Source organism: Leptonychotes weddellii, chromosome 6 (assembly GCF_054177405.1).
Source record: "Leptonychotes weddellii isolate Sample4059 chromosome 6, ASM5417740v2, whole genome shotgun sequence".
NCBI lineage: Eukaryota > Metazoa > Chordata > Mammalia > Carnivora > Phocidae > Leptonychotes > Leptonychotes weddellii.
In genome coordinates, this window is record NC_138374.1 from 133,228,682 (window position 1) to 133,255,254 (window position 26,573).

General features: G+C 56.3%; 1 protein-coding gene across 4 annotated transcripts in view; it reads left to right on the top strand.

Moving 5' to 3' along the window:
- The window catches only part of OLFML2B (olfactomedin like 2B), a 36,498-nt gene extending 10,796 nt beyond the window's left edge, over positions 1 to 25,702 (top strand). Inside the window, exons 4-8 of one of the 4 annotated variants that reach the window (XM_081825264.1) lie at positions 6,480 to 6,656; positions 12,143 to 12,374; positions 13,999 to 14,508; positions 23,970 to 24,146; positions 24,645 to 25,702. In XM_081825264.1, the coding sequence (XP_081681390.1) occupies positions 6,480 to 6,656; positions 12,143 to 12,374; positions 13,999 to 14,508; positions 23,970 to 24,146; positions 24,645 to 25,246 (1,698 nt within the window). In that variant the 3' untranslated portion in view covers positions 25,247 to 25,702. Of the gene's footprint in view, positions 1 to 6,479; positions 6,657 to 12,142; positions 12,375 to 13,995; positions 14,509 to 23,969; positions 24,147 to 24,644 lie in introns of all 4 variants that reach the window. The other 3 variants (XM_081825262.1, XM_081825263.1, XM_081825265.1) reach the window with 3 other exon arrangements.
- Positions 25,703 to 26,573: the final 871 nt, after the last annotated feature.

Below are 26,573 nucleotides of genomic sequence, written 5' to 3' on the forward strand. Positions count from 1 at the left end.
CTGTTTTTGTCAGAACTGGCCTACTCCCCAAAATGTGCTGGCATGGACATCGCTGAGGCTTCTCCTTCAAACCTAACGATTTGGTGGCCTTTATATTTCTGGTCTGAAAGGCAAGATCAAAGGAGCATTCCTGACTCTGGGGGGATATATCTTTTCACCAACTAATAGGAAAATGTCATTTGCATCTGTGCAGGCCTGGCTGCGAGTTAGGGGAAGGAAGGATCTCTTTCCAGGCCTCCCCTCTCTGCCCGCCCTCCATGCCCATCAAGACACCCCAAGTGTTCACTCTCCTTCCTGAGCAAATCTGCTTTTGTGGTCAGTCACTTCATGCCTCTCCTACTCAAGTGCAGCCTTAGAGAAAAGTGTCGCCCACCCTGTCCGACCACGGTGTTGTCACCTTGGAAAGGGAAAGGCTTGGAGATAATATTTCTAAGATACATTTCAGCTTTACTGTTATTTAATTCAATTACATCTGAATGTGAGTTCAAGTGAATATCTTCCCTCTCCTGGGGTTGTATATACTTCAAATCTAACTTGTCACTGTGGAGTGAAAGGTTTTCTTTTTGGCTAAGCAGACTGCATGTGTGAGAGGCAGCCCTCCATCTGCTGCCCTAGGAACAGCTTGTAACTGTCAGGATGTGAAGGGGTGCGGGGCTGTATGGAGGGATGAGGTGACCCCTGACCCAGAAATTCACCATCAGAGGCCTGGGACTTCTTGTTTTTTACTTGTCTGACTATCCTTCCAGGCTCTGGACTTCCAGAGGGCGACCTGAGCCTGAATCATCTTTGTTTCAGTGTCTTGGCCCCACACCCGGGGCAGACTAGATGCTCAGCAGCTGTTCGGTTGGGGGAGTGATTGAAGGGGCAGCTGGTGGCCCCTGCACCCAGGCCAGCCTGCCCAGCTCCATCAGCTGTGGTCCGGGATTGTGCCAAGTCCTGCCTGTCCGCTCAGCTGGGGCACCAGCTGTTTCTAGCTGCTCTCCCCCTCCAGCACTCTCACCAGGGGCTGGAGACAGCTGTCGGCTGGGGTGGCCGTCTCAGGCCGCCTGGTCCTAGCTGTGTCCTGGAGGGCTCAGAGGGGGAAGGGCAGGTGAGCTGCTGGGAGCTCGGAGACCCCAGGATCCGGTTACCCCCACACTCACTTCATCCCTCAAGGAAGGCTGTTCCCTCCGTCCTCAGGCTTGGCATCTGCATCGGGCCCTGGGCACATCCAGCCAGCGAGCGATAGGGGTCAGGTGGCCTCCTCGGATGTGGGGACACATGCTTGCTGCAGGACTTGGGGCCCAGGCGTGGCCCAGCTGCAGTCTGGCTTTGTCACCTCCTACAGGAGTCCGGTGTGTCTTTTTACAACCCAGCAGCCTCTCGGGCGGGGGGGGGGGCGGTTCTCACCTTCTTTCCTGCCTGACCCGCCAACCCTTAGCTCACTTTCCCTTTTCTGCCTGCATATCTGCTCTGAGACGGCAAGGGCCAGCCCTGCTCCTACTCTGCCTGGGGTCATCAAGTCCCGCTTTGTGCCTGGCTCTGCATGTGCAGTCCCTCGTTCCTTCTCCAGGCCGAGCCTGGTGAGGTGGGCATCCTTATTCCTTCTTCCTCCAGCTGGGGCCTGGAGGGGTCCCTTCACTTGCCTCGTGGTGGTGCTGATGGCGTGCACTGGTGCCCGGAGCCAGCCCCTTCCTCACCACGCCCCCCGTCCCTGGTTCTGGGGGGAGCAAGAGCACAGAAGCCTTCCAGAGCTCTGCACCATGGTCGCTCCCCCTCAAGTCCCAACGCTTCTGGCTTACGCTGTCGCAGCCTCACCCAGGCAGCCATGCACTTGTCCAACAGCCGGACAAGGTCAGGACACATTCTGTACCCACGGAACAGCTTCCCCCCAACCCTGCCCCCACACCCATTCCCCCGGCCTGCACGCCCTCCATGGTCTGACCACCCGCGTGCCGGCCGCGGCCCCAGCTCCAGCGACACCCAGTCCCCTGTGCCCAGGGACTTCCTCCCCTCTGCCGTGGGTGCATCTGGCTATATCAGCGTGAGATGCATGTCCCCTCGGCAGTGTGGGCTTGCTCCCGGCGGGTGTCCTCCCGGGCCCGTGCCCAACCGCGCGTCCCTCCAGCACGTGGCACGTGCTCTGCGAACTCCGCTCAGGCCCCTGGCTCTGCGCAGATCTTTAAATGCCGTGGCTGGCTGTGTCCGGCCTCCTGGGCCAGCCCCCTGTCTACCGGCTCTTCCTTCCTCCTCCGCCCTCCTCTTCATCACACCAGCACCCTTGGCAGGGGCCAGGTAGGCCCCGTGCCTGCCTCCTTCGCCACGTGGCCAGCACCGCCCATGGGCCGAGCTGCGCACACCCTCACCCTCACGGCTGCAGCTGGCCCGAGGGGAAGAGCCTGACGCCTGAGGTCACGGGGTTCACGGTTCGGCCAGGGCAGGTTCAAGAGTGCCCCGCGTCCCCCGTGCTTCCTGAGAAGTCTTGGTGTGAGGGCAGCAGGACTCTCAGGGGGCGGTGGGGAGCCCCACAAGGCCAGCACCCCGGGGTGGAGGTGGCTGAGTCTGGGGGTGGCCGAGGGGTGCAGCCACTGTCCCGGGGGTGCCACTGACTCAGCCTGGCAGGCCGATGGGGTGATGCCACCACCTGCCGGGTGTTTATTCCGGTGGCTGGCCGGTTTTGCCATTCCCATGAGGGGAAGGAACGATAGTGCTCCTCTGGGTTCTCCAGGCCAGACTGTATCAGACCCTCCTCTGTGGAAACCCCAAATAACGGCTCCTCACTCAAATCAGAAAGGGTATTGGGGATTTATAAATCAGGGAGAAGAAGGGCCCTCCAGGGAGATCCCGGGAGCAGGAGCTGAGTCCGTGGGGCTGCCCTCGGCCTCGCAGCAGGTGCACAGGCCAGGGCTGACTCTAGCAGGGTATTCAGGATCTTGTTTCGTAGTAAGGCTCTGCAGGCCCAGCCACTGGGCTCACCCAGTGGGGAGTCCTAGGGCCGCACGGCAGCCCCCACCGTAGAGACTGCGTCATTGACCTTGCTGACGCCTCAGGAGAGACAACTGTCACCCGCCCTGACCTTGATTTTCGTTAGTTGGTGCTTTCTTGGTTATTGCTTTCGTCCCCTCATGGAGGGTGGTCTTCATCAGAGCAGGATCCTGCTTGGTGTGGCTTACACTTGACCCCTTAGGGCCCAACACTGAGCACACAAATGCATTAATGAAGAAGTAACACAGGGAACCCCTGAGCCTGCTGGGCTGTGTCGGATGTCTCAGGACGTTGAGTGTTAACGGGGGAGCTGCCTGGACCCTGCTTTCAGTAGGTGCTTGGGGATGTACAGAAATGCGTGAATCCTGGGGCCCCTGGCTGGCTCCATCGGTGGAGCGGGCGACTCTTGATCTCAGGGTCGAGAGTTAGAGCCCCACGTTGGGTGTAGAGATGACTTAAAAATAAAATCTTTAAAAACAAAAAAGAAATGTGTGAATCCCACAAGGGCACCTGGCACCTTTCCTGTTGGCCCCCGAAAAATCTGGCTCCTGTAAATCATCCTCTTCCATACATTTGGGCCCCTCTTTGCCAGCAGGTGTACCCCAAGCTTCCTACATTTAAGGCAGCACTTCTCAAACTTGAATGTGTCTGCAAATTGCCTGGGGGTCTTGTTAAAATGCAGATTCTGATTTAGCAGGTCTTGGGGGGGCAGACTGCATTCCTAATAGTTCCTGAGGGTGCCCCCCCTCCCCGTCTGTCACCACACTTTGCATAACAAGGACTTATGGGAGTCCACCCTATCCAGATTTCTCTGCATATGCACATGCATATTCTCTGAGAGACCCTGAGACCACACTGCAATATTCACGGGCCCCTCTGATGGGCTCCCCGCTGCTCCAGAGCTGGCTGAGCACCAGGACCCTCCCCCAAGGGTCTTAGTGGTCCCACGAGTGAACCTCAGAGATAAGGGCCAGGAGTCTGGGTGCTGGGCTCAGCTCTGCCACTTTTGTTTTTATCATCTGGGCAAATCACATCATTCCTCTGGGCCTCGGTTTCCCCATCTGAGACATGCTTGAGTTCTGGGATCCTCCAGGGGCCTAGAAACCCCAACTGTAACATCCTATGAAAGATAATAACCACTTTGTATGTCCCATGCACTTCCACATGTATTAATTTATTTTCTCATAGGAAGTCATCGGGAAAGTCCTAGTATTACCCCATTTTACCCCTGCGGAAACTGAAGCACAGAGTTTGATTAGCCCAAGATCACAGAAGTAGCAATAACATTGACACGTGAGCCAGCCTGTTTCCTCCAGAATCCTTGCTCTTAACCATTGCACTTGACTGCCCCTGGTAACACCTGTCAGGAGTGACTGTTCACCCAGTAAGACTGCTCATTCTGGCTATTCCAGAAAGAAGACATCTTTCTCGGGGGCTTTATCTCTCACAGTTAACTCTGTGCAATTTAGAGAGGCCAGCTAGGCCTGAGCCCCACAGAACACAGCAAGCCCTTCCAGGGCTCAAAATCTGCTATGAAAGGAAATGCCAGAAGAACCGTATGGCCAGTAGCTCTGGGTTCTGGTTAGTTTTAACAAGCACCTAGTGGATTCTTCGGGGCAGCCCCTCTAGGAGCTACCGGACCCACAGTCCGGGGGTTACTGTCTGCCTGGGTACTTAGACACCCCCCTCTGAGCCACCGTGGCTTTCCTCTGGGACTTAGCATTATCTTGCCAGGTGGCAGGGGTCTGAGTGTTTACACTCCCCATATCTGTCTGTTAAATACGGAAAGCAAATGCATCCTCTGTTTTACATGTTTGCTTCCTTTACCCCCCATAAACAGGGCTCAAGGAGAACATCCCATCTAAAAACTCAGATGCAGGGGCGCCTGGGTGGCTGAGTCGGTTGAGCGACTGCCTTCGGCTCAGGTCATGATCCCGGAGTCCTGGGATCGAGCCCCACATCGGGCTCCCGGCTCGGCGGGGAGCCTGTTTCTCCCTCTGACCTTCCCCCCTCTCATGCTGTTTCTCTCTCGCTCGCTCTCTAATAAATAAATAAATAAAATATTTAAAAAAATAAAAAAAATAAAAACTCAGATGCAGGGCGCCTGGGTGGCTCAGTTGGTCAAGCGTCTGCCCTTGGCTCTGGTCATGATCTCAGGGTCCTGCTCAGCGGGAAGCCTGCTTCTCCCTCTCCCTCTGCCCTCCCCTGCTCATGTCCTTTCTCTCTCGAATAAATAAATCTTTTTAAAAAATAAATCAATAAAAAATAAAACAAAAACTCAGACGCTTATGCAAACCTTAGAATGCCGGCCAGAGTTGGACAATGTTGGATCTCAGTGCAGTAAACTTCTCTCAAAGTAACCCGAGGAGAAAGGGCACCTCTGAGCCTGCCCATAACTGTCCCCGGCTCAGATCCCGTGCAGCCTCACCTCCTCTAGGACGCTGCCTCTCCCCTGTCTCCTCCCTCCTCTGAAATCCATAAGTTCACACTTGCCACTTGCAGAATCCAGCGTGCTTGGTCATCTTCTGCTATGTGGGCCTTTTCTCCCAGTTATAGTTGGCATCTCCCCAGCACCCCAGGGCAAGAACCCCAGGGGTATCATGAGCCTTTTTGTACCGCACCGTACCTTAGACACACAGGAGGTGGTCACCAGTGTTGGTTGGCTGAAATATACCTTTGGTCCCTTCCAGTATGAACCAGATCTAGAACACAGGTAATTTGCCAAGTGGGGGTCATTTAGGGAAACTTTTTTTTTTTTTAAGATTTTATTTATTTATTTGACAGAGACAGCGAGAGCAGGAACACAAGCAGGGGGAGTGGGAGAGGGAGAGCAGGCTTCCCGCCGAGCAGGGGGCCCGATGCGGGACTCGATCCCAGGACCCTGGGATCATGACCTGAGCCGAAGGCAGACGCTTAACGACTGAGCCACCCAGGCGCCCCATTTAGGGAAACTTTTTATAAGTAAATAGGAAAGTGTGAAACCCGCGCATGGGTTTTCTATGTAAACGATGCTTTTAATGTGCCGGGGAAATAGTTTTTGTTCACTAGAAAAGCAGACTAAGTAGATGTCTTTGGCTACCTCTTCTAAAATTGCTTTAAAAAACCCTTCTTTCATTAATCGAGCTCCTGGTTCACAGTAGGGGGTCCAAGTGAGTGGAATTTTTTGTCGTGTTCGTCATCACTGGATAAGGGTGCATGCACCATGTACCAATGACAGAGAAGAAGCCAGGTGTCCTGGTGACCCAGAGACACGGCAGTGTGAGGGTTAGGAAAGCCATGGCGTTTGGGGTATCTCCAGCAGCGGGGCATGCTGGAGCCATGCTGTCCCGGAAGGACTGCCCGGGGTCTGGCCCTCAGCGTAGGGCTGGGCGCTCTCTAGGACCCCAGTCGCTCCTTGGCCGATTTCTTGGTCCGTTTCTGTGCATCTAGCTCTGAGCCCAAGAGAGGGACCAGCTGCCTCCTCGGCGTCAGAGCACTTTCGTGGATCTTCGTGTGACACTTTTTTCTCTTCTCAGGAAGTTTCTAAAAACCTCACCAAGGAAAATGAGCAAATCAAAGAAGACATGGAAGAAATTCGAATGGAGATGAGCAAGCAAGGGAGAGAGAACTGCTCCGGCAGCGTCCTAGACAGCATGCCCGACGTGCGCTTGGCTCTGCAGAGGGACGCAGCTGCAGCCTACGCCCACCCAGAGGTACGGCCCTGGCCCCGAGGCAGCCGAGGGGTGGGGTGGGGGGTGGGCAAAGTCCCGGGAAGCACCCGGCCATGGTCTCATTTCTTCTAGATGGCCCTTCTGCAGGTGTGTTGGGGCAGGGGACTGAGTCCGTGGTACCTAATGGTGAAGCCCAGAGGGGCTCAGTGAGGAAGTGGTGAGGCCAGGACTCCGGAGTCCCAGGCCCCACCCTGCCTCTGTGAGCGCCCCTGAGTGATGATTAAGGAGCAGTGTGCATGCTGCCTCGTCTGGGACCCTCGTGGTTCACTCCTGCCGTCCTGGCATCATTATTGACAGAACCATCTTGCAGTCTCAAAAGTGCCCCGGTTTAGAAACAGTAAGTTGGGGGACCTTCCTGTTCATACAGGACTTGTGGTGCATTCGGACTTCTTTCGCTATCCCGGGTGGTTTTCCTCATGGCTCCAGGAGGCAGGCAGGGCGGAGATCAGGATCCTCTTTCCAGATGAGGGGACACATTCAGGAACGCTCGTGGGATGCCTTACTCAGCAGGAAGCGGTGGCAGGGGGTCTCAGACCTCTGTTTCCTCCCACCCGGTGGCATCCCGGCACGAGGTCCCCCGTGCGAGAAATGGGACGCTGTCTGACGGTGTCTGGAGCAGTCCCACAGGACCTGCTTCTCAAAAATGCCCCCGCCCGATGCCAGCTTCTTTTGGCCCCAGTTACTAAGTTAGCTGGTGTGTATTACTGTGGCTCTGAGTACTGCCATTTAATGTGGTGGTTGTGTCCTAAGCTGATGCCCAAGAAATAGTATCCATTTGGGAGCTAACCCCGAAGAGTGGAAGAGCAAACAGGTAACTTTGGTGGCAGGACTTGAAGAGTGTGAGATGCAGTGAGTCTCACTGGATCTGGATCAAGTGTCATAAAAGAGGGTCCTTGGCAACCAGGGGACAACAGCAGTTAAGAGAGGCCTTGCTTGCTTTAACCGGGCCAAGGGTCGGTGGTGGACGGCAGAGCCTGGATTCCAGATGGACCAGCCTGGGGCAGCAGGCAGGGTGTGGGGGAGCAGGGCCTGGGACAGTCAGAGCCGCTGAGCTGTTGCCGTGCACCGGGGCACGGAGAAGGGCTAAGCATTGCTACATAGGACTTTTTTGCCTGGGGCAGCAGGAACTGGGGCAAGAGAGGAAGTCAGCCTGGGCTTGGAACTCATGGAAACTCATCAACGTGGTGCCAAGCAGAGCAGCTGTGGGTTAAGGGGATCCTGGGCACATGTGTTCCCAAAGTAGGAAGGCAGGCAGATTAGGACTTTGGAGGCAAGAAGCCCCAAAGACAGAATGGTGCTTGCATCCTGCCCAATGTGTAACTCAAAATAAAACCACTTCCAAACCAGAAAATAAGGATAAGGAAGGCCAATAGTTTTCTGGCTTTGCCCATGATGACTACTTTGATGCTTTTTTGGATGTTATATTTTTTCAACGATTATTTTTATTCTCATTTTTAGTTGTCTCCCAATAGGCTAGCTACTAAGCTTGTGTTTAGTCTGCTTGGTGGGTCATCCTTGAACAGATCCGAGTTTATAAACCAAAAAGCCGAGGACATTCGGGCTGGAAGGGACCTTGGAGGCACCCTCTCCCCCCACCTGGGGCCCAGCGGCTCCTATCTCAGCCCATCTGGTATGTCCTGCTGGCCCGGTGCCCAGTGGAGTCCAGCATTCCCTGTCGTCTCTGGCCTCCAGCTTCCCAGTCGGCTGAGCTGGAGAATTCGGCTGTTGTCTTGATGATACATTATGTGGTATGTTCAGCAACCCAGCTCATATTTCCTGAGGGCAAACAGTAAACCAAATCAAACACACCAAGCTCTTTTTCTCTTTGCTCAGCAAAGCCCTTTCCCCTCCTGAAATCCTCATTCATCACACTGCTGAAGTTAGCACAATCCACCCAAACCAGGGTGGCGGTAGGTAGAGCCAGGGCCAGGGAGGGGCAGGAAAGGGGAAGTCGGGAAGGAGGCCCAAGGCTAGGATCTTCCTCCCCTCCTTCGTCTTTCTGTGTCTTTGGCAAACCCCATGCTAGAAAGGAGGCAAGTGGGGGCTAGGTTTGGTGGTTATTTTCAGGGTTCTTAGATGATATTGGGGTTTCTCGGAGTGGTGAGTGGCAATTTGTTGGAGGCTGCTCTCCAAGAAGGTCCTTGACTGGAGGGTTGGCAAGGGGCTTGGGGGGCTGGGTTGGGAGTGGAGAGGGCAGGGTGGGAGCGGGGATAGAGGGACGCCAGGAGTTGAAGTCATTCAACAGGCTCTTGGATTAGCAGAGAGGGGAAAGCAAAGCGTGGTGGGGACAGCTGCCGCCCAGCTCAGCCTGTCGCCAGTGAATCCAAGGAAATTATATGTTCTCTGGCAGAGGCTGCCATGGTCTTGCTCCATCTCCTTGGCTGGGAGAAGGAACTGCAGTTCCCGCCTGTCCCGGAGGGCCTGGAATTAAAGACAGTTCCTGGGGTTTACCATGGAGAAATGACAACCTGCTTTTGCAATGCACAGGGAGACCAGGGTCCAGCAATTAGCTGGCCCACAGCGTCTGAGTCAAGCGCAGGGGCCCTCGTCAGCCTCCCAACCTCCTTCCCCAGTGGGAAATGAGGGATCCCCACGTCTGCTGGGTACTGGCCAGACCAGGGCCCTGTGGACCTGGGGATGTAGATGAGTTTTTGGATGGCAGACAAGTTAGTCCCGTGGTCAGTGCTCTGGGCAGCGTGGCTTCATGGCAGGAAGGGGGCAGGCTCTGAAGACAGTGGCTGGCCCTGGACCTGCTTCGTAGGTGCCCGCCTCCGCCCTTCACCCACTGACCTGCAGCCACCTCGCTAAATGACCCTGAGCCCCTCTTTCCTTGCTTGTAAAGTGTGGATTGTGCTGTCTACCTTGCCCCATTGTTGTAAGGGCCAAAAATACCAGGAAGGGACGTGTCTGGTCGGAGTGGGTGCTCCCTAAACTCCCAGCTCTGCAGGCCACGCGTCCCTGCATCTCTCGTCGAGATCACCTCCCCAGCAGGAAATGGGAATTGAGGAGGGGCTGGTGGCAGGCGTGGGGGCTCCCAGGGTGTGTGCCTGCGCCTCTTTGGGTGGCTCTCCGCCCCCCCCCCAGGGGAGACTGGCTTGCGGGAGCCGGTCTCCACAGACAGAGGAACTGCCGCGTCTGCTCTGTCACCTGGGTCGGCTCTTCTGTCACAGGAAGGCTAGTACGGGTGGGGGGGCGTGGTCGGGAATGACTCTGGGTTTTCCCCAGGCCAGATTTGTAAGGTCAAAACAAGAGCCTGATTCGCTTCTTCTGGGGCAGTGAGAAAGTTCGCCATTCCGGCTGGGCTTCGGCCGGCTCGTATTCTGTGACCCTGAAGGTCCGGCTCTGCCTATCAGGACCTGGGGCATCATCTGGGACAGAGGTTTTGTTTCCAAGTGGGCTCTGCTCTCTGGGTGGGTTTCACTGAGAGTCACAGGGTTTAGGGGAGCTTATCCACCTCCTCGTGGTGAGAAGGGGGCTTCTGCGGCTTAGGTGGCAATAGGAAGCTGCCTCTTCATTATTAGGCCCCGGGAGTCCTCCTGAGAGCAGGGCTGGGCCTGCTCTTGGGTCCCTTCACACTTCCCTGATGGAGCCACCACCCCGGGAGCTGGACCCTTCTTTGGTGGCCCTGCTTTGAACACAGCTCACGGGACCTGTGCCCAGAGTCTGTTGTTTTCCGTGGTGGTGATTGTGATCCTGGATTGGGGGCAGGTCCATGACCTGATGGACCAGAGACCTTGCCACACTGTGCACACAGGAGGGCCGATCCTGGGCTGGGCAGCAGCTCCAAGAAGGACTGGGTGGCTCTTCTGTTTGACCCGAACACTCCCAGCCGTGTTGGCCTGGTGCCATCAAGATGCTCAGGTCACGGCAGCCTACTATAAAGCATCATTTGACAAAACCCCAGGGCCGGGCAGAAATGTAGCCCATTCCTTGGGATTTGTTATGATTGACAAACTCATTGTAATAGGGGCGCCTGGCTGGCTCAGTCAGCAGAACATGCGACTCCTGATTTCAGGGTTGTGTTATAGAGCCCCACGTTAGGCATAGAGATTACTTTAAAAAAATTCAATGTAACTAGTGTGAAGGAATCAAAGATGAGCAAGAGGTGGTTGCTATTCTTCCAGTTCCTTAGAGTCTACAGAGACAGAATCCTTAAATAATGCCCATAGAAGGCAGGCCGGGAGAGGTGCCGTGACAGAGGTGTAGACTTACGTCCATTAGAAGTTGTGTTTAGCGTTGAGGAGAAGCCCCAAACAGTAGAGGGGCCGCTGTTCTCTCGTGTGGAAGGAGCCCCGAAGGCAGGCCGGCCTCGGCCGGTGTGATTAACTGCATGGAGCCATTAGCGATGTCCATCCTCAGAATCCCCTCATGGTCACAAGATGGCTGCTCAGCTGCAGCCACCCGGTCCACATTTCGGGCCAGACAAATTAGGAAGAGTGCGAAAGATGCCTTCCAGCTGACTCAGCCTCCCTCTTAAGGAACTTTTCCAAAAGCTCTTTCCACCAACGTCTACTTATACCCCACTGGCCAGAACTTTGTCCTGCGGCCGCTCCCACAAAGCCGGTTTCCCATTAGAAAGGAACAGGAGCTAGGATTTGCGTAAGTCAGTCAGAAGTCTCTGCCACAACGTGCAAAGTGAGGATTGGGAAAGAAAGATTAATTATGGATGAGAAGGTCTGGGAGTATTTTCTTGAGGACCTGAGATGGTAGCCAGGCCTTGAGAAATGGGTAGATTATGGTAAGCAGCTCTGGGAGCGGGGAGGGCATGGCCTTCCCGACGGAGAAAACATTCCCAGCAAAGACCCCGCAGCTCAGGAGAGCCAAGAGGGTGAGTAGTCAGCCAAGTGACTGAAATACCAAGGGTTGGGGCTGGGGGCGGAACCAGAGAGAAGAATGCTGAGCTGGGTCAAGGTCTGTTTTTAAGAGGGGTGTAAATGCCAGGCCAGGGACCTTGGACTTTCTTCTGGATGCATCAGGGCGGGTTTGGGGCCGTTTCTTCTGATCGTGGAAGTAAAAGCTTCTTCCTGAGGTGTGCATCTTGGGCCTCAGGCCTCATGTCCCAGCCCGGGCACCGTCACCCACGCAGGGACCTCACTGGAAACACCTGGTACCAGGTGGAAATCAGGCAGCAGCCCTCGGCCAGAGCTGAGAGGAGAGCCGCACTCTCTGGGAAGAGCAGTGTGGAGGTTAGAGACACATGCTGGAGCCAGGCTGCCGGGGTTCACATCCTACCTCTACCACTTACCTGCTGTGGGACCTGGGGCAATGTGCATAACCTCTCTGTGCCTCAGGTTCCTAAGGTGTAAATGGGAATGATAAAGAGCTCCTACCTCGGAGGACTCGTGGGAAGATTCCATTAGTGGGAATAAGTAAAGCACCCAGAACAGTGCCTTGGCTTGCAGCATTGCCTCCTCCTCACCACTGCCTGTCTGACCAGTGACCTGGCCTCCCCTTGTGTCCCCTCTGAGGAGCAGTATGAGGAGCGGTTTCTGCAGGAAGAAACCGTGTCCCAGCAGATCAACGCCATCGAGCTCCTGCAGACGCGGCCCCTGGCTGCGCCCGAGGTGGTGAGGCCCCAGCGACCCCTGCAGAGGCAGGTGCACTTGCGGGGCCGGCCGGCCTCCAAGCCCACCGTCATCCGGGGCATCACCTACTACAAAGCCAAGGACCCCGAGGAGGAGAATGACATCGAAGAGCAGCGTGAGTTGGGGTCAGCAGGCCACTGTGGAGGTAGGGTGGGGAGGGGGTCACCATTTGGACCCCTCTGCAGTCTGAGGACTGCTGTGGCCCCACAGAGCCAACGGGGTCATGGGGGGACTCGCCCGCAGTGACAAGTGATCCAGAGTTCCTGCTGCATTTCCTTATGATTCGCTGAGCAGCCTTGGGCAGGTCACTTGAGGTCTCTGGGCTTGCGGAAAATCACAGAGCACAGCTGTAAGGGACTTTGGTGCCCTCCAGTCCTGTTTGGGGGACACTGAGGGCTTGCGGGGGGCAGTGATGTGCTCAGAGCCCCACCTGGTGTCCCTGCCTCCAGGGGACCTGGGCTTCCCCCCTGTCCCAGTTGTGCTCTCCTAGCTGTTGGCATAATCAGTTTGTCCACTTTTAACCTTGTTTGTTGTCTTTTTAAATTATTGATTTGTGGGATTTTTTTTTTTAAATTCTGGAACTAGTCCTTTGTCAGTGGTACATACTGCACATGTTTCTGCCCTGCCCGTGGCTTGCAGTTTCAGTTCCTTAATGGTGGTTTTGACAAACAGATGAAACGCAATTTAGCCTGTATTTCATTTGTGGTTAGACCCTCGTTGTGTCCTAAGAGAGTTTGCTTCCTCATATTCCTTCTCTGCTCAAAACCCTGCCCCCTCCCCCACTTCACTCAGAAGAAGAACTGAAGTCCGAACCCAGCGCCCAAAGCTCACGTGGTCTGGCTCCTGAGCCTTCCCTGCCATCACCGGTTACTCTCCCCGCACACCCCCGCCTCGTCCACACTGGCTGCGCTGCTGCCCCTCGGCCTCCACAGGCACGTTCTGGCCTCAGGGCCTTTGCACTGCTGCTATTCACCCTGGAAATCTCTTCCGCAGATGGCTGCTTGGCCAGCTCCCTCACCTCCTTCAGGTCTCTCTCATCTCCATCCTGAGCACTTGATCCATTACTGCAAGTCTTCCCCCGCCGCCCACCAGCTCTCTGGACACGCCTCACCTACTCGACTTTTTTCCCCAGCACCATCAAGCATGTTGTCTACTTATCATTTAGTGTCTGCGCCCCAGACAGAAGCTTCACGAGGGCAAGATGTTTGTTTTGCCCATGGTTGTTGAGCATGCACCATAAATATGTGCTGGATAAATGGACGGGGTGACTGGCTTCCCCCGGGCTCCATGGCCATGGGTGTGTGTCCTCCTGGTGTCCCTGAGCCTGGGTGGAGCTCAGAGGCAGTCTATTCAGAGACCCTCCAGGAGAGGCAGTGCCCTCCCATCTCTGCGACTTCTCACCCTCCTCTTCTGAAATCCCAGCCAGGCCCCATCTCTGAACCAATGTTGAGGAAAGGAACCCTCTTATTTTTTTTTTTCCTAAAGATTTTAGGTATTTATTTGAGAGAGAGATAGTGAGGGAGAGCACGAGTGGGAAGGAGAGGGAGAAGCAGGCTCCTCCGCAGAGCTGGGAGCCTCACGTGGGGCTGGATCCCAGGACCCTGAGATCATGACCTGAGCCGGAGGCAGACGCTTCACCGCCTGAGCCCCCCAGGCGCCCCAGGAACCCTCTTCTTAATCTGCCAAGGACCACAAGCTCTCCCTGAGTCACAGACAACCTTGTGTTTGTTTCCTAGAAGACGAGTTTTTCAGTGGTGACAATGGAGTGGATTTGCTGGTTGAAGATCAGCTTCTGAGACACAACGACCTGCTGAGCAGTGCCACCCGGAGGCCAGTGGTCACCCATCAGGGCACCACTGGGATGAGTGACACGCAGACCTCAGCCCTGGCCGTACCCTCCGATCCCAGCACGCCGGACCCCACCCTGTCTGCCTCAGTGGAACCGTTCTCAGCACCGCTCCAGACCTCCTCGGTGTTTCCAGGTCCCACAACGGAGGCAAGCCTGGAACCTTCCACTCAGGTACCAGCCACCACCGTGGCCCACACAGCCACCCAGCAGCCTCCGGCCTCGGCTTCCCTGCCAGGTGCCTCTGGGGACGCATTTACGGAGGCTCCGCACACGGGCCTAGTGCCTCCCACCACAGTCCGGACAGACTCGCTGGGGAGAGATGCTACCACAGGGCAGAGCACAGCTCCTGCCAACCCCACCCTGAGCCCAGAAGAGGAGGATGACATCCGGAATGTCATAGGTGAGTTCCTTCTGCCTGGACTCCGTGTCCTGCTCAGCTCTGGTAACAGGCTCAGCCTGGGGTTAGATTGAAAGCAGAGAGAGGAGCCAGACCTTCAGACTTCTCTGGAAGGACAAGTAAGTGGAGTTATGCCTTTGGCCAGTGATCAGTGCTAATAACATCTAGGGGTGTTGTTGTTTTGAGAGAGAGAGAGAGAGAGCATGTGCATACACATAGAAGCGGGGCGGGGGGGCAGAGGGAGAGAGAATCTCAAGCAGACTCCTTGCTGAGCACGAAGCCTGACAGGATGTTCGATCTCATGACCCTGATCATGACCTGAGCTAAAATCAAGAGTCAGATGCTTGACTGACTGAACCACCCAGGCGCCCCAACATCTAGGGTTTATGTATTTGAAGCATGCCAGTGACACTAATGGGAAGCTCCTTTCTAAGCATATATAAGTCAGTGGAGACAGGGCCCTTCCTCACTGGTCAGATTTGTAAACATTGGTTGAGTGCTTTCTGTGTCCTAGGCTTTGCGATGGGGATTGGGTATTTGGCAATGACTAAGTTTTCTGCAGTAGGTTTACCAGGCCATGAAATACCAAGGGACTCTTACTCGTGGGGTCGGGGTGAGAGGTGGTCCTAGAATAATAGAGAAGAGGGAGCAGGAGAATTACTGGTACAGTGGGCCCCAGGGCCCGATCCTATGAGTGGCAGCCTTGGAGGGCATGGGAGCCACCGTGGCTTCATGTGATAAACACCAGGGCAGCGGAGGAGTGGAGCAAGAGAGGGAGCGTGGCCTGGATGCTAAGAAGGCTGGGGAGGCCGTTCTAAGGAGGTGTCGTTTGAGCTGGGTTTTGGAGGATGAACAGGACTTTTCTAAACAGAAGGGAAGCTTTCTGACTGTTAGGTCTAAAGGAGCAAAGCATGTTCCAGAAGCGTGAAGAGTGCAGCCCTGTTCTGTGCCCTGTTCTGGGAGCTCCAGAGCCACACGATGACTCTGGGAACTGTGGATGGAACATGCGTTGGGGAAAGACAGAGAAGGAAATGGAAGCTGGCTACAGGTGTCTCTCCCAAAGAGAACGCAACCAAACTTCCATTGAGGCACCGCTGAGACTGACTGAAAAATAACACTGTTGAATAATAGTTTCATCAACGTGCTTGTTGAAAAAAGTACGTGCTTTGACAGAGGACATGGTTTGCTGTCTCTTCTTTTCCTTCTTCCCATTTCCCGCTCCCTTGGCCGCCTTGTCCCCATTCCCTCCTCAGAACAAGACGCTGGCTACTGTCAGACAGGTGGTGGGAGGAGCTCCTGCCCTGAGCAGACACCTGAGTTACAGCCTGGTCTCAGCCGCTAACAGCTGTGTGACCTTGGGTGGATTCCTGCCCTTCTGTGGGTCTCCAATGTAATTAGATATTTGCTAAAAGACTGTTTCTTCCACGAAATCCTGTGGTTTCTTGCAATAGTTTTATCAGGCCAGGATACAGCAAGGGATTCTTATTGGGGGAAAATCCCAGAATAATGGCAGTGGGAGCAGGGAAATAACCAGTAAAAATAGTCCCCAGGGCAAAATCTCTTGAACCTCCAGAAGAAGGCAGTGCGTGGGCCACAGAGGTTGGGTGGGAGCAGGAGAAGATGGTTTTTTTCATTTTCTTTCTCTTCCATGGTGGGAGCAAGCTGACCATGGCATAGAAGACAGTTCCTCTGCATGGACAGTGAATTCCGAAGCTGTAGGTCCTGCTCGATTTTCGCAGAATGCCCTGGGGCCTGAGCCCGAGGTTCCCACTTCCTCACTGGCTCTGGGCAGCCTCGACCGTGCTCCTGGGACCACAGGCCCTGAGCCCCGGACCGTACCCCCCACTCTGCCACCGCTTCATCCGTGAGTGGGACAGTTCCCCCAGAAACATAGCTGCGCCCCCCACGGGTGGCTCGGACATGGACAGTGAAGACAGGTAGGCCTGCACACCTGTGTGCCCTCAGTGATGGTGTCGATCAGCCTCGGAGCCTCCTCCCCGGGTGACTTCCTCACCAGGAGTGGAGTTCTCGGCTGTGCCTGCCTCCCCTGGGGCCTGCCAGCAGGGTAACTGCCAACAGGCACCTTTCTGGGGCTCTCAGGAGCCTGCCTCCTCCAGAAGCCTGCCTGAGTTGCTGATCCCAGAGGGAGACACCTCACGTCCTGGTGGCCATTCACCTGGTGGGAGCCGGAGCGGGGAAAACGTTTCCTCTTGCTGTTCAGTATTCTGTTTAACCAGAACAACAGCAGCGTGTGCAGGGTGTAAGGTTCTGCTTCCAGACTGGCCTGTAGGGTTTTGCCTCTGGGGTCCTCCACCGAGAAAACACAGGGACGTGAATGTGGTTGCGGGGTTTTCTTCAAACACACAGGGGTGAAAAGACAGGGTGGCTCAGAGAGGGGACCAGGCCGCATGGACTCTTGACTGGCTTGTTTTGGGGAATCCTTTTTTTTTTTTTAAAGATTTATTTATTTATTTTTGAGAGAGAGAGAGAGAGAGCATGCGAGCATGTGAGCACATGAGCAGAGGGGAGGGGCAGAGGGAGAGGCAGACTCCCCACTGAATAGGGACCGCGATGGATGTGGGACTCGATCCCAGGACTCCAGGATCATGACCTAAGCCGAAGGGAGATACTTAACCCAGAGCCACCCAGGCGCTCTGGGAATCTCTTTTTTTTTTTTTTTAAGATTTAGTTATTTGAGAGAGAGCACACATGAGCATGAACAGGAGGGGCAGAGGGAGAGGGAGACAGGATCTCAAGCAGACACCCCCCTGCCCTGCTGAGCACAGAGCCCAACTCAGGGCTTAATCTCATGACCCTGAGATCATGACCTGAACTGAAACCGAGTCGAATGCTCTACGGACTGCATCACCCAGGTGCCCTTGGGGAATCATTTTTAATTGCTTATCGCTGTCAGCTGCCTCCCTGGGGCTGCTGTGCGTGTGTGTGGGATTTCCTTTCTGGATCCTTCTCTGTGGACCCCTGATTATCTGTGCCTGGTGAGTAAGACCAGGTTGCGCTTGGTGTCCTAGTTGCAGGTAAATAAAAACCATTTGGCTGAAACCAGCCCAGGCCACGCATTTGCTGCCCATGAAGGGTGTTTGCTGTTTAACGAGCCTGGCTATTTGAGATGTGGTCTTAAATGGGGCTGTTTTTAAGAGGAACATCCTATCCCACACTTTCCAAGTCTGATCTTGTGATGTCCTGAAATGCCTAACCATGGTCCTCAGGAGAACTGTAAACCTTTCAGAAAAACCCTAAAAACAAGTAAATGAGAATTAAGTTTTGGTTATGGAAACAAGCATTTGGCTGAAGGGTAGTCACTGTAGGACCGGGAAAGAAAAAATGCCGTCAGTGATGGCAGCTGGCTCTCCAAATAAGGGGTCAGCCACCATCCCAGGGCCTGGGGAGGGCTGCTCAGTTCCTGCAGAGGAAGGACAGGCTGTGTTACATGGGCCAGGCTCCGCAGAGCCCCAGACTTTAAGGGCTGCGGCTCCTGATGCGAGTTTTTCCATGGGGCTGGTTTGGGGTGGGGAGGGAGAGGGGAGGGGTGGGCAAGAGGACTGTGAGGATGATGACAGTACCAGCGAGAGCCTGTCTCCTGTTGAATCCGATATAGGAAACCTGATCTGGGAAGACCAGGCTCCCGGATTAGCCTGAGACCTCAACAGTCCCTGAGGTTCGCTGGCCCTCCAGCTGTGGTCGGGGGAGGGGAGGGGAGGGGAGGGGAGGTGGCCAGGCCTGCCTGCCACGAGTCAGGGGTGCCTGAGAAAGGTGGTGCTGGCGGGGCAGGAGGGCAGGAGCCGTGGGGGCCAGGCCTCAGCCAGACCAGACACCAGACGCAGACAAGACGGGTCCCCGTGCCCGACTCCACGGGCACTCTGCTCCAGCTGCTCAGTCCCCAGCCCCCTAACCAGCCCCCTAACCAGCCCCCTGCAGCCACAGGGAACTTCAGTCCTAACCAGGGGCTCTGGCCCTGGAAACAAGAACGGGAAGTGGAGACCTTGCTTGTAGGCGGGTGAGGAATGAAGTCTTCCCCTGTGCCAGGAAAAGGTTTCTAGAGCACCACTGTGCCGCCTTGAAAGGGAGTGAGAGGGGCTCCCTTCCCAAGGGGACTACTTGTGGAGGGCGACGAGTGACTGGCGTGGTGCAAGGATGAGCCTGGCAGACAGAACGTTCTTGGTCCAGCTGGGGCCAATGTGGGTCCTGACAGTGGGCCCCCATCTCCTGGCATGGTCGCCAGCATGCGCACCCCCAGGGGAGAGGGCTGAGCACGGGGTGGGGGGGCGGGGAGTGAAGGGAGCCCCGCGCGGGGGCACAGGCTGGGGGACAGGGTTCTGGGCTAGGGAGCCAGGGGCCCGATGATGAAGGGGAGCACGGCCTTAACTCTGAACGTGGTAGAGAGGGTTTGAGGCAGCAGCTGTCCTCAGTCAGGGCTGCCGGCGGGTCTCAGGCAGGTCAGTGTCGTGCCGCTGTTGGAGCCTCGAAGGCAGGCGGGGCAGCGACCTCGCTTGTGTTTCAGGCAGGAGAACATCCTTCCAGCTGTGGGGACGGGATGCATCGGGCGCTTGGGGTCTGAGGGACTCTGTTCTGGAAAGAGATGCGGACCTGGCTGTCTTGAAGGATGAGGAAGAACTAGCCAGGCCGAGAACGGAGGTGGGCCCCTAGTGAGGAGGAGCAGGGCTGTGGGAGCAGCGAGCTCGGGGCGGCTGCGGGCCTGTGGAGCCCCGGCCCTAGTGAGCGCGTGGGCCCGTGCCGTTAAAGGTCGTGAATAGAAAGCTTTTCCCTTTGTTCTGTGCTCTCTGTCTCTCTCTCGTCCATTTTTTTCTTTGCTAGTGAAGAAATATTAAAAATCCATAGTATTAGCGTGAGCTTTACCATTCATCTTTATATGGTGAATGTCAGTTTTAAATGCAAATATAAGGTCACTTGATTCCGATGTGGAAGTCACCAAAACGACACAATGCCCGTGGTCACAGCTCCTTCATACGTAAGTGTTTTGTTAGCGGAACAGAGGAAATGCTGCACAAAGCCAACTCAGCCGTTTTGTTTTACTTCTTGATATGTGCACATGTTAGCAACACTCCCTCCTCCAGCCCACTGAGTAAGGAAAGACTGAAAAGAAAAAGACTGAGTCACCCAATCTTCCCGTCTTCTGTGTCATTTTTAGCCTAAGTTGTTGGCTCATACAAGCAAGTAACACAAGTAAGAAATAATACAGGGATATTTACTTGGTTTTTCGTGTTTCTTAAAGCACCACCGTCTTCTACACTCAGAGCCGGCTCTGGCCCGATGGCAGGTGTGGCACTGGGGCTGCTGGGCCCCCCTTACTCAGTTGTGGGGGCAACGCGCTCCCCCCGAGTCTGGCTGAACTCCCACATGCAGTGGGTCTCCCCAGAACTCTGTTCATCAGGCGTAGCAAATGCTGCGTGCAAATGGGTGACAGGAGGGCAGACACACACGGGGGGCACACTCCCGTGCACACGCGCACACACGCTCCACTGTCCCGTTAGACTTCGCTTCTAGAACACAAGGTCACAGGTAGAATGATGAAGAATGTCAGGATGGGGACAGCGGGGCATCACACCCAGGGCTCCCCCTTCCGAGAGAGGCATAGACGACATGGCAGGAGGGCACCCCGGGAAGACCAGCAGTGAGGGGCTGGCCAGGGAGGTCAGGCTGGCAGCCCCAGGGCTGCATTCATCCTGGGCTGGTCTGAGTCCGGAGTTCGCCTTCAGGGCAGCCGCTCTCCGGACCCTCCGCAGCCTCTGTGGCTGCCTGTTGTCCCGCGCTCCCCGCTCTGCCCGGTTCAGTCCCTGCCTGGCCCCGGGCTCCTGGGTGGTTCGTGGCTGGTGCGCTGGGCCTGTCTCGAGGACACCAGCAGGCTGTCCGGTGAAGCACACGGATTCCGGTTCTCATCCAGTAAGTTTGAGGAACCAGAAGGACCCACGGGAGAAACATGTCTAGACGGCAGTTGGAGGTGCTTGGGAAGGGCGGAGTCGGCCCAGGGGAAGCCGGAGGAACGAGAAGAGGCTCCAAGGGCGGCTCTGAGGGTGAAGGGGAAAGGCGGGCAGAGGGAAGGCGGCCCAGGAGCTGGGGAAGCAGGACCAGGGCAGTAAGGTCAGGAGAGAGCAGAGTGAATGCCGGCAGGGAGGGGACTGGCCCCTGGGTGGGCGGATGGGCATCGGGGTGCTGGGGGTGACGGGATGATGCCCTGTGTCCCTGTGTCAAGGCCCGCCCCACGAGCACCACAGCTGTGGGCCCGGGATGGCAGGGGAGCCTCTCGAGCAGATTTCCTTTTTAGGATGGCGAGGTGTGGGCAGGTTTATGTGCTGACGGGAAGAGCACCTTCTTTTCAGACCCTGGGACTCTGTGCAGAGAGCCCCTGGCTCCCAGGAATACCAGTGATGAAAGGGGCCGATGCCTAGAAAGTGCTTCATACTCAGTCACTGTCACTGAGTGTGGGGACATTTCTAGGGTGAGTCACAGGTAGCACTGTCTTCTCTGTGGCTTCTGTGAACTGCCCCCTGCCTTCTCCCCCTTGAAGAGCCTTACCACGCGGTGTCTTCTCTCCAAGGCTGACGACTGCTGCCAAGGGCAGGCGCGTCTGAATGGCCCCGATCATCAGACCGTGGTGATGGGTCCGGGCCTCATGGTTTACTGACCTTGAACGTGTCTTCAAGGGCTGTGAAACCACACGTGTCTGCCCACCTTCCTGCCCGCGTGCGGGCCAGCGTCCCACTGAGGGCCTATAGAGACGTGCCCCGAGGTCTTGGGTGCCCGCCAGCGGGGACATCCCCCCCGCCCCCCAACCCGAGAAATAAGGACGCCTGACTCCAGAGCTGACTCCATCTGTCCCAGTGTCCTAGGCCTCCTGTAACAAATTACCACAAACTTTGTGGCTTAAATAACAGAAATGGATTCTCTGACGGGTCTAGAGGTGAGAAGTCTGAAATGAGTCTTAGAGGGGCTAAAATCAAGGTGTCAGAGGGCCAATTCCTCCCGAGGCTCCAAGGCAGCATCCTTATCTTGCCTTTCCTGGCTTTGGGCGGCTGCTAGTATTCCTTGGCTTGCAGCCACATCCCTCTTGCTTCCTCTTGTCACATCTCCCTCTGCCTCCCTGGTAGAAGGATAGTTGCTAGTGCATTGAGGACTCACTAGATAATCCAGGATATCCCCCCATTTCCAGGTCTCGGACTTAAATCACATCAGCACCGTCCCTTTTGCGATATTAGGTCACACTTACAGGTTCCAAGGGTTAGGACATGGATATCTTTGGGGCCATGATTCGGCCTGCCGTGCCATCCTCAGGGTGGATTCTCCAAGCCCTTTTGTGAAGTAGGTGGGGCATATGATGTGCTCGTTTTCCCACAGAAGAAACTAAAGGTCTGACATTTTGGAGGCAATACAGACTTTGGAGTTGGCAGCAGGGCCAAGACCAAGGCCAGGCCTCGGACTCCAAACCTGGGACAGATTCTGTAGCCCCCCCAACCAGGACCCTGCTGCTGCAGAGCCCCAGGGCTGAGACAGAACCGTGTAGGGATTTAGGGGCTGCCCAGGGCATCCCAGTACTTCAAAACTCAGATGAGTCCTGGCTTCTGGGAGCTCATCTGCAGTTTCTGAGTCTGGTCCGGGAGGTGGCGTAGCCATGACAGCCCCCTGACGGAAACCCCTTGCCCCCCATCTGTGGGGCTCTGGGGCGTGGGTGAGGGGCCGCCCTGTCTCTGAGACAGGGAGTCCGTGTCCTCGCTGGGCCTTGCCAGGGGAAGGCAGCACACAGAAATGCTCCTCCCTGGGGACGGCCCACTAGGGCTTACCTCAGTGCAGAGGAAGCACGAAGCCCCGCTCAGCGCCAGGGAATGAGCGATTTTCCACCAGACCACTGCTGCCTGGGCTCAGCTAGAGCCTTCTCTTTTATTGTCTTGAACAGATGAGCTCAGTTGTGGGGGAATGAGGCTTTGGCGGCTCGGTTCTGTTTGTCTTGCGGAGACTGAATCCCTCCCTCCCCACTCTGTCAGATCAGGACCTAATGAACCCCACACAGAGCTGCCTGGACCCTGCCAATTGCATCCCGCTGTGGGGCCTGCCTGGGAAACAGTGTGCACCCCACCTCCAGCCGCCTGCTGCCCCAGGCACGAAGCCAAGGGCACGGTGCCTGCCCTCTCCTGCCAGCTTGAGCTTCTTCCTCAGGCCACGAATGGGGGAGCAGGGTGGAGGGAACGGACTGGAACAGTTCAGAAATGAGGGTGGCCTGGAATTGAGAGAGCCCTCAATCCAAACTGGAGGCCTGTGTGTTTTTGTTCAGGTGAACACTTGTCACTGTTACCCATCTGTCTGCCAGTTTGATGGCAGATGGAGGGGTGATCTGCTGGTGAGAGCACCCTGCTGGGGGCAGGGTGAGGGCGGGGGCACCTTCCCACCTCCTCTGTAACCCACCAGCACGGGGATAGAAAGAGCGCGTGTCCTCAGTGGTCACACACAATTTTAGTATCTCTGAGGGCTGTGCTCAATAAAAACACTACATATTAAGCATTCTAGGCTTTCTACTTGGTCTAGAACTCAGCAGAGTGCTGGTGGCCTTTGAGGGCCCCTCCTGGACACTAGGTCACCCCAAAGAGCCCCTGAGAAGTATAGCTCCTGGGCACTCGGTCACCCCCTGCTCCTGAGGCAGACTTGACTTAGAAGGGGCTCCTGCAAGCCAGAGCAAGCTGCTTACGTGGAGCTTGGTCTCCTTTCCTCCAGGTCCCCAGAAGGGGACTCTGGCATCTTGCCTACGGTAGCATCGGGGCAGAGGCTGAGGACAGCTCTCTAGGACCCAGCAGGTGGGCCTCGGGGGCACGAACATCCAGTGTTCAGTCTAGACTAGCGTGGCCCCAAATACCCTGGGCCACACCCTCGGGGCAGCTCAGCCGCTGGTGGAGCTCCATGTCCCTGGCTCACGTGTGGCAGAGTCCTCAGCTCTGCTCACGCATCCCCTGCTGCTGTGTATTTGTCCAGACGCTGTATCTTGAGGACTGAGAACGAGAAGGAAAGCCCCAAACCCACTCCCTCCGTGCTTGGGTAGGGGCGGTCAGGGAGTGCAGAGGGGGAGGCACAGGCATCCTGGAGAGGAAAGGGGACATCCTGTGAGAGGCTCATTCACAGCACTGTGGGGACAGATGGAATCCAGTCGAAGCAGGATGGTTTTTCAGAGGAGGATGTGGTGTCAGAAAAGAACACTGGAGATTAGATCCTTGAGGGGGATGAGTTTGTAGGATTGAGAAGTCAGAGGACGGTGGCAGCAGGTGGCTTTGTAGGAGTGGAGTGTAGGACTGACGGGGGGGTGGTGGCGAGCGGATGGTGCTAAGGTGTCCAGGCTCGGGTCAGAAGCCCCCCAGAGGCCATAGACCGGAGTGGGGGGGGGCACAGGTTTCAGGAGCTTCAGGTCTTCCTTCATCCCAACCCCGCCAACCCCTCTCCTCCGTCAGGAAGGTGCAAAGACACCCTGTCCACGATCACGGGGCCGACCACCCAGAACACCTATGGGCGGAACGAGGGGGCTTGGATGAAGGACCCCCTGGCCAAGGATGAGCGGATCTACGTCACCAACTATTACTACGGCAACACCCTGGTAGAGTTCCGGAACCTGGAGAACTTCAAACAAGGTACGCGCCGTGGGCCCGCTAGGGGCTTGCAGGGGGGTGTTCCTGACGTCCCCGCGCCCCCTGTTCCCATCAAGGCCAGATCGCTCTGGGAGGTGCCCGCGAACCAGAAAGGGGTCTGCCCATGGTGAAAGGACCTTCCTGTTCGCGGAGGTTCCCCTTCCGCATGCCCCACGTTCTCTGTGCTCCGCTCCTGGGGTTCCGGGCGTGGGGGTGGGGGAGGGGTAGCAGTGAGCTCGCCCCCTTCCTAGAGCGGGGCCCCTGGGGGGAGCAGCGCCTGGGAATGGGAACTGTTCCTCGGGGTGAGGGATGAGCGTGCGGAGGCTCACCAGCGTGAAGCCGTTTGCTGCACAAAACTAGAAAGTGGCGGAGCTGAGACACAGCCCCAGGGCTGCGGACCCGGGGCCGCCGGCTGCCCCTGCGCGCCGCGCCCCCGCCCCCCCGCCCGCCGCGGCTGCCCCCGCCCCCCCCCCCGTCCTGAAGCCCCGCCCTCGCGCGCAGGTCGCTGGAGCAACTCCTACAAGCTCCCGTACAGCTGGATCGGCACGGGCCACGTGGTGTACAACGGCGCCTTCTACTACAACCGCGCCTTCACCCGCAACATCATCAAGTACGACCTGAAGCAGCGCTTCGTGGCCGCCTGGGCCATGCTCCACGACGTCGCCTACGAGGAGGCCACGCCCTGGCGGTGGCAGGGTCACTCGGACGTGGACTTCGCCGTGGACGAGAACGGCCTGTGGCTCATCTACCCGGCCCTGGACGACGAGGGCTTCAGCCAGGAGGTGATCGTGCTGAGCAAGCTCAACGCCGTGGACCTGAGCACGCAGAAGGAGACCACGTGGCGCACGGGGCTGCGGCGCAACTTCTACGGCAACTGCTTCGTCATCTGCGGGGTGCTGTACGCCGTGGACAGCTACAACCAGCGCAACGCCAACATCTCCTACGCCTTCGACACCCACACCAACACGCAGATCGTCCCCCGGCTACTGTTCGAGAACGAGTACTCCTACACCACCCAGATAGACTACAACCCCAAGGACCGCCTGCTCTACGCCTGGGACAATGGTCACCAGGTCACCTACCACGTCATCTTCGCCTACTGACACCCTGGCCCCACGTGTGGAAGTGCAGAGGGGCTCCCGGCACCTTGTGTGCGTGCGTGCGTGTGTGGATGCGTATGTGTTGTTTAAAAAATATATATTATTTTGTATAATATTGCAACTGTAAAATGACAGTTTGGGTCTATTTTTTTTAAGTGGATTGTAGATCAATCCATACACGTATGTGCTGGTCTCATCCTCCACGGTTTATATTTTTGTGCAAATGGACTTCTCCTTTTGACCAGGAACCACCTTCCTTCGAACCCTTAACCCCTCCAGCTCCCAGATTTTAGACGACGAAAAGGGTTCTCCAGCCGGGTCTTGTAGGCACCAGGAGCAGGAGTGAAGGAGGCAAGAAAGAAATGTTAAGGGGCAGGAAAATTTTTATGTATTGGAGGAGTTTTAAAAACCCAGAAAAATGCTTTTTTTTTTTTTTAATAAAGAAAAAATGTAAAACCAGCCCAGCCCCGAATGTGTTTTTGTTCAGCACGGTTTTGCCGGGCACGGTCGATCCTATCCCCCGAGGAGCCTCAGTTGGCGCGGAGCCCCCTCCCCTGCTGAGGGGGCTGCCTGGGGGGCCCTGCACCGCCCCCCCCCCGACTCTGGGTGTGCTTCAATTTCCAGGCACGGAGCACTCCTCTTCCACCCGCACACCAGCTTCCTTGCTCTGTTCTTTTTTCTGGTCATTTTGCGTAAGAGGTGGGAAGCTGTTCATTCCTTAGTCCTTACATGGGGGGTGGTAGACACTGTTGAAAGCAGGAGGCTTGGGGCACCGGGGTGGCTCAGTCGGTTAGGCATCTGCCTTTGGCTCACTCAGGTCATGATTCCCGGGTCCTTGGAGGCTCCATGCTCAGCGGGGAGTCTGCTTCTCCCTCTGCCCCTGCCCCTCTTCCCTACTCCTGCTCTCATTCTCTGGTGCTCTCTCTCTCAAATAAACAAAATCTTAAACAACAAAACAGAATGGGAGGCTGAGTGAGGGTGACCCAGTCTCTGCATTGCTGAAGAAACTGTCAGTCCGTCTTTCCCTCCTCATCCTTGTCATGAACGTTCACCAGGCTTCCCTGCCCACCTTCCCTTCCAGGAGAGGGGCCAGGGAGGTGTGTGCAGGGGCGGCGGGGGGTGGGGAGGCCTGTGCCCCTCCCCAAGCCTGGCTGAGCCCACAGGCCTGCCCTTCCCTCCACAGGACACAGAACAGGAGACAGAAAATCGGGAAAAGCTCAACAAGGGACTCCTGAGTTGGTGGGATGAAGTGGGAAGGCGGGCGCATCATGTCACCGCGCTGTCCCCCCCCCCCCCCCGTTTAAGGAGCAGCTGGCGGGCGAGTCCTTCT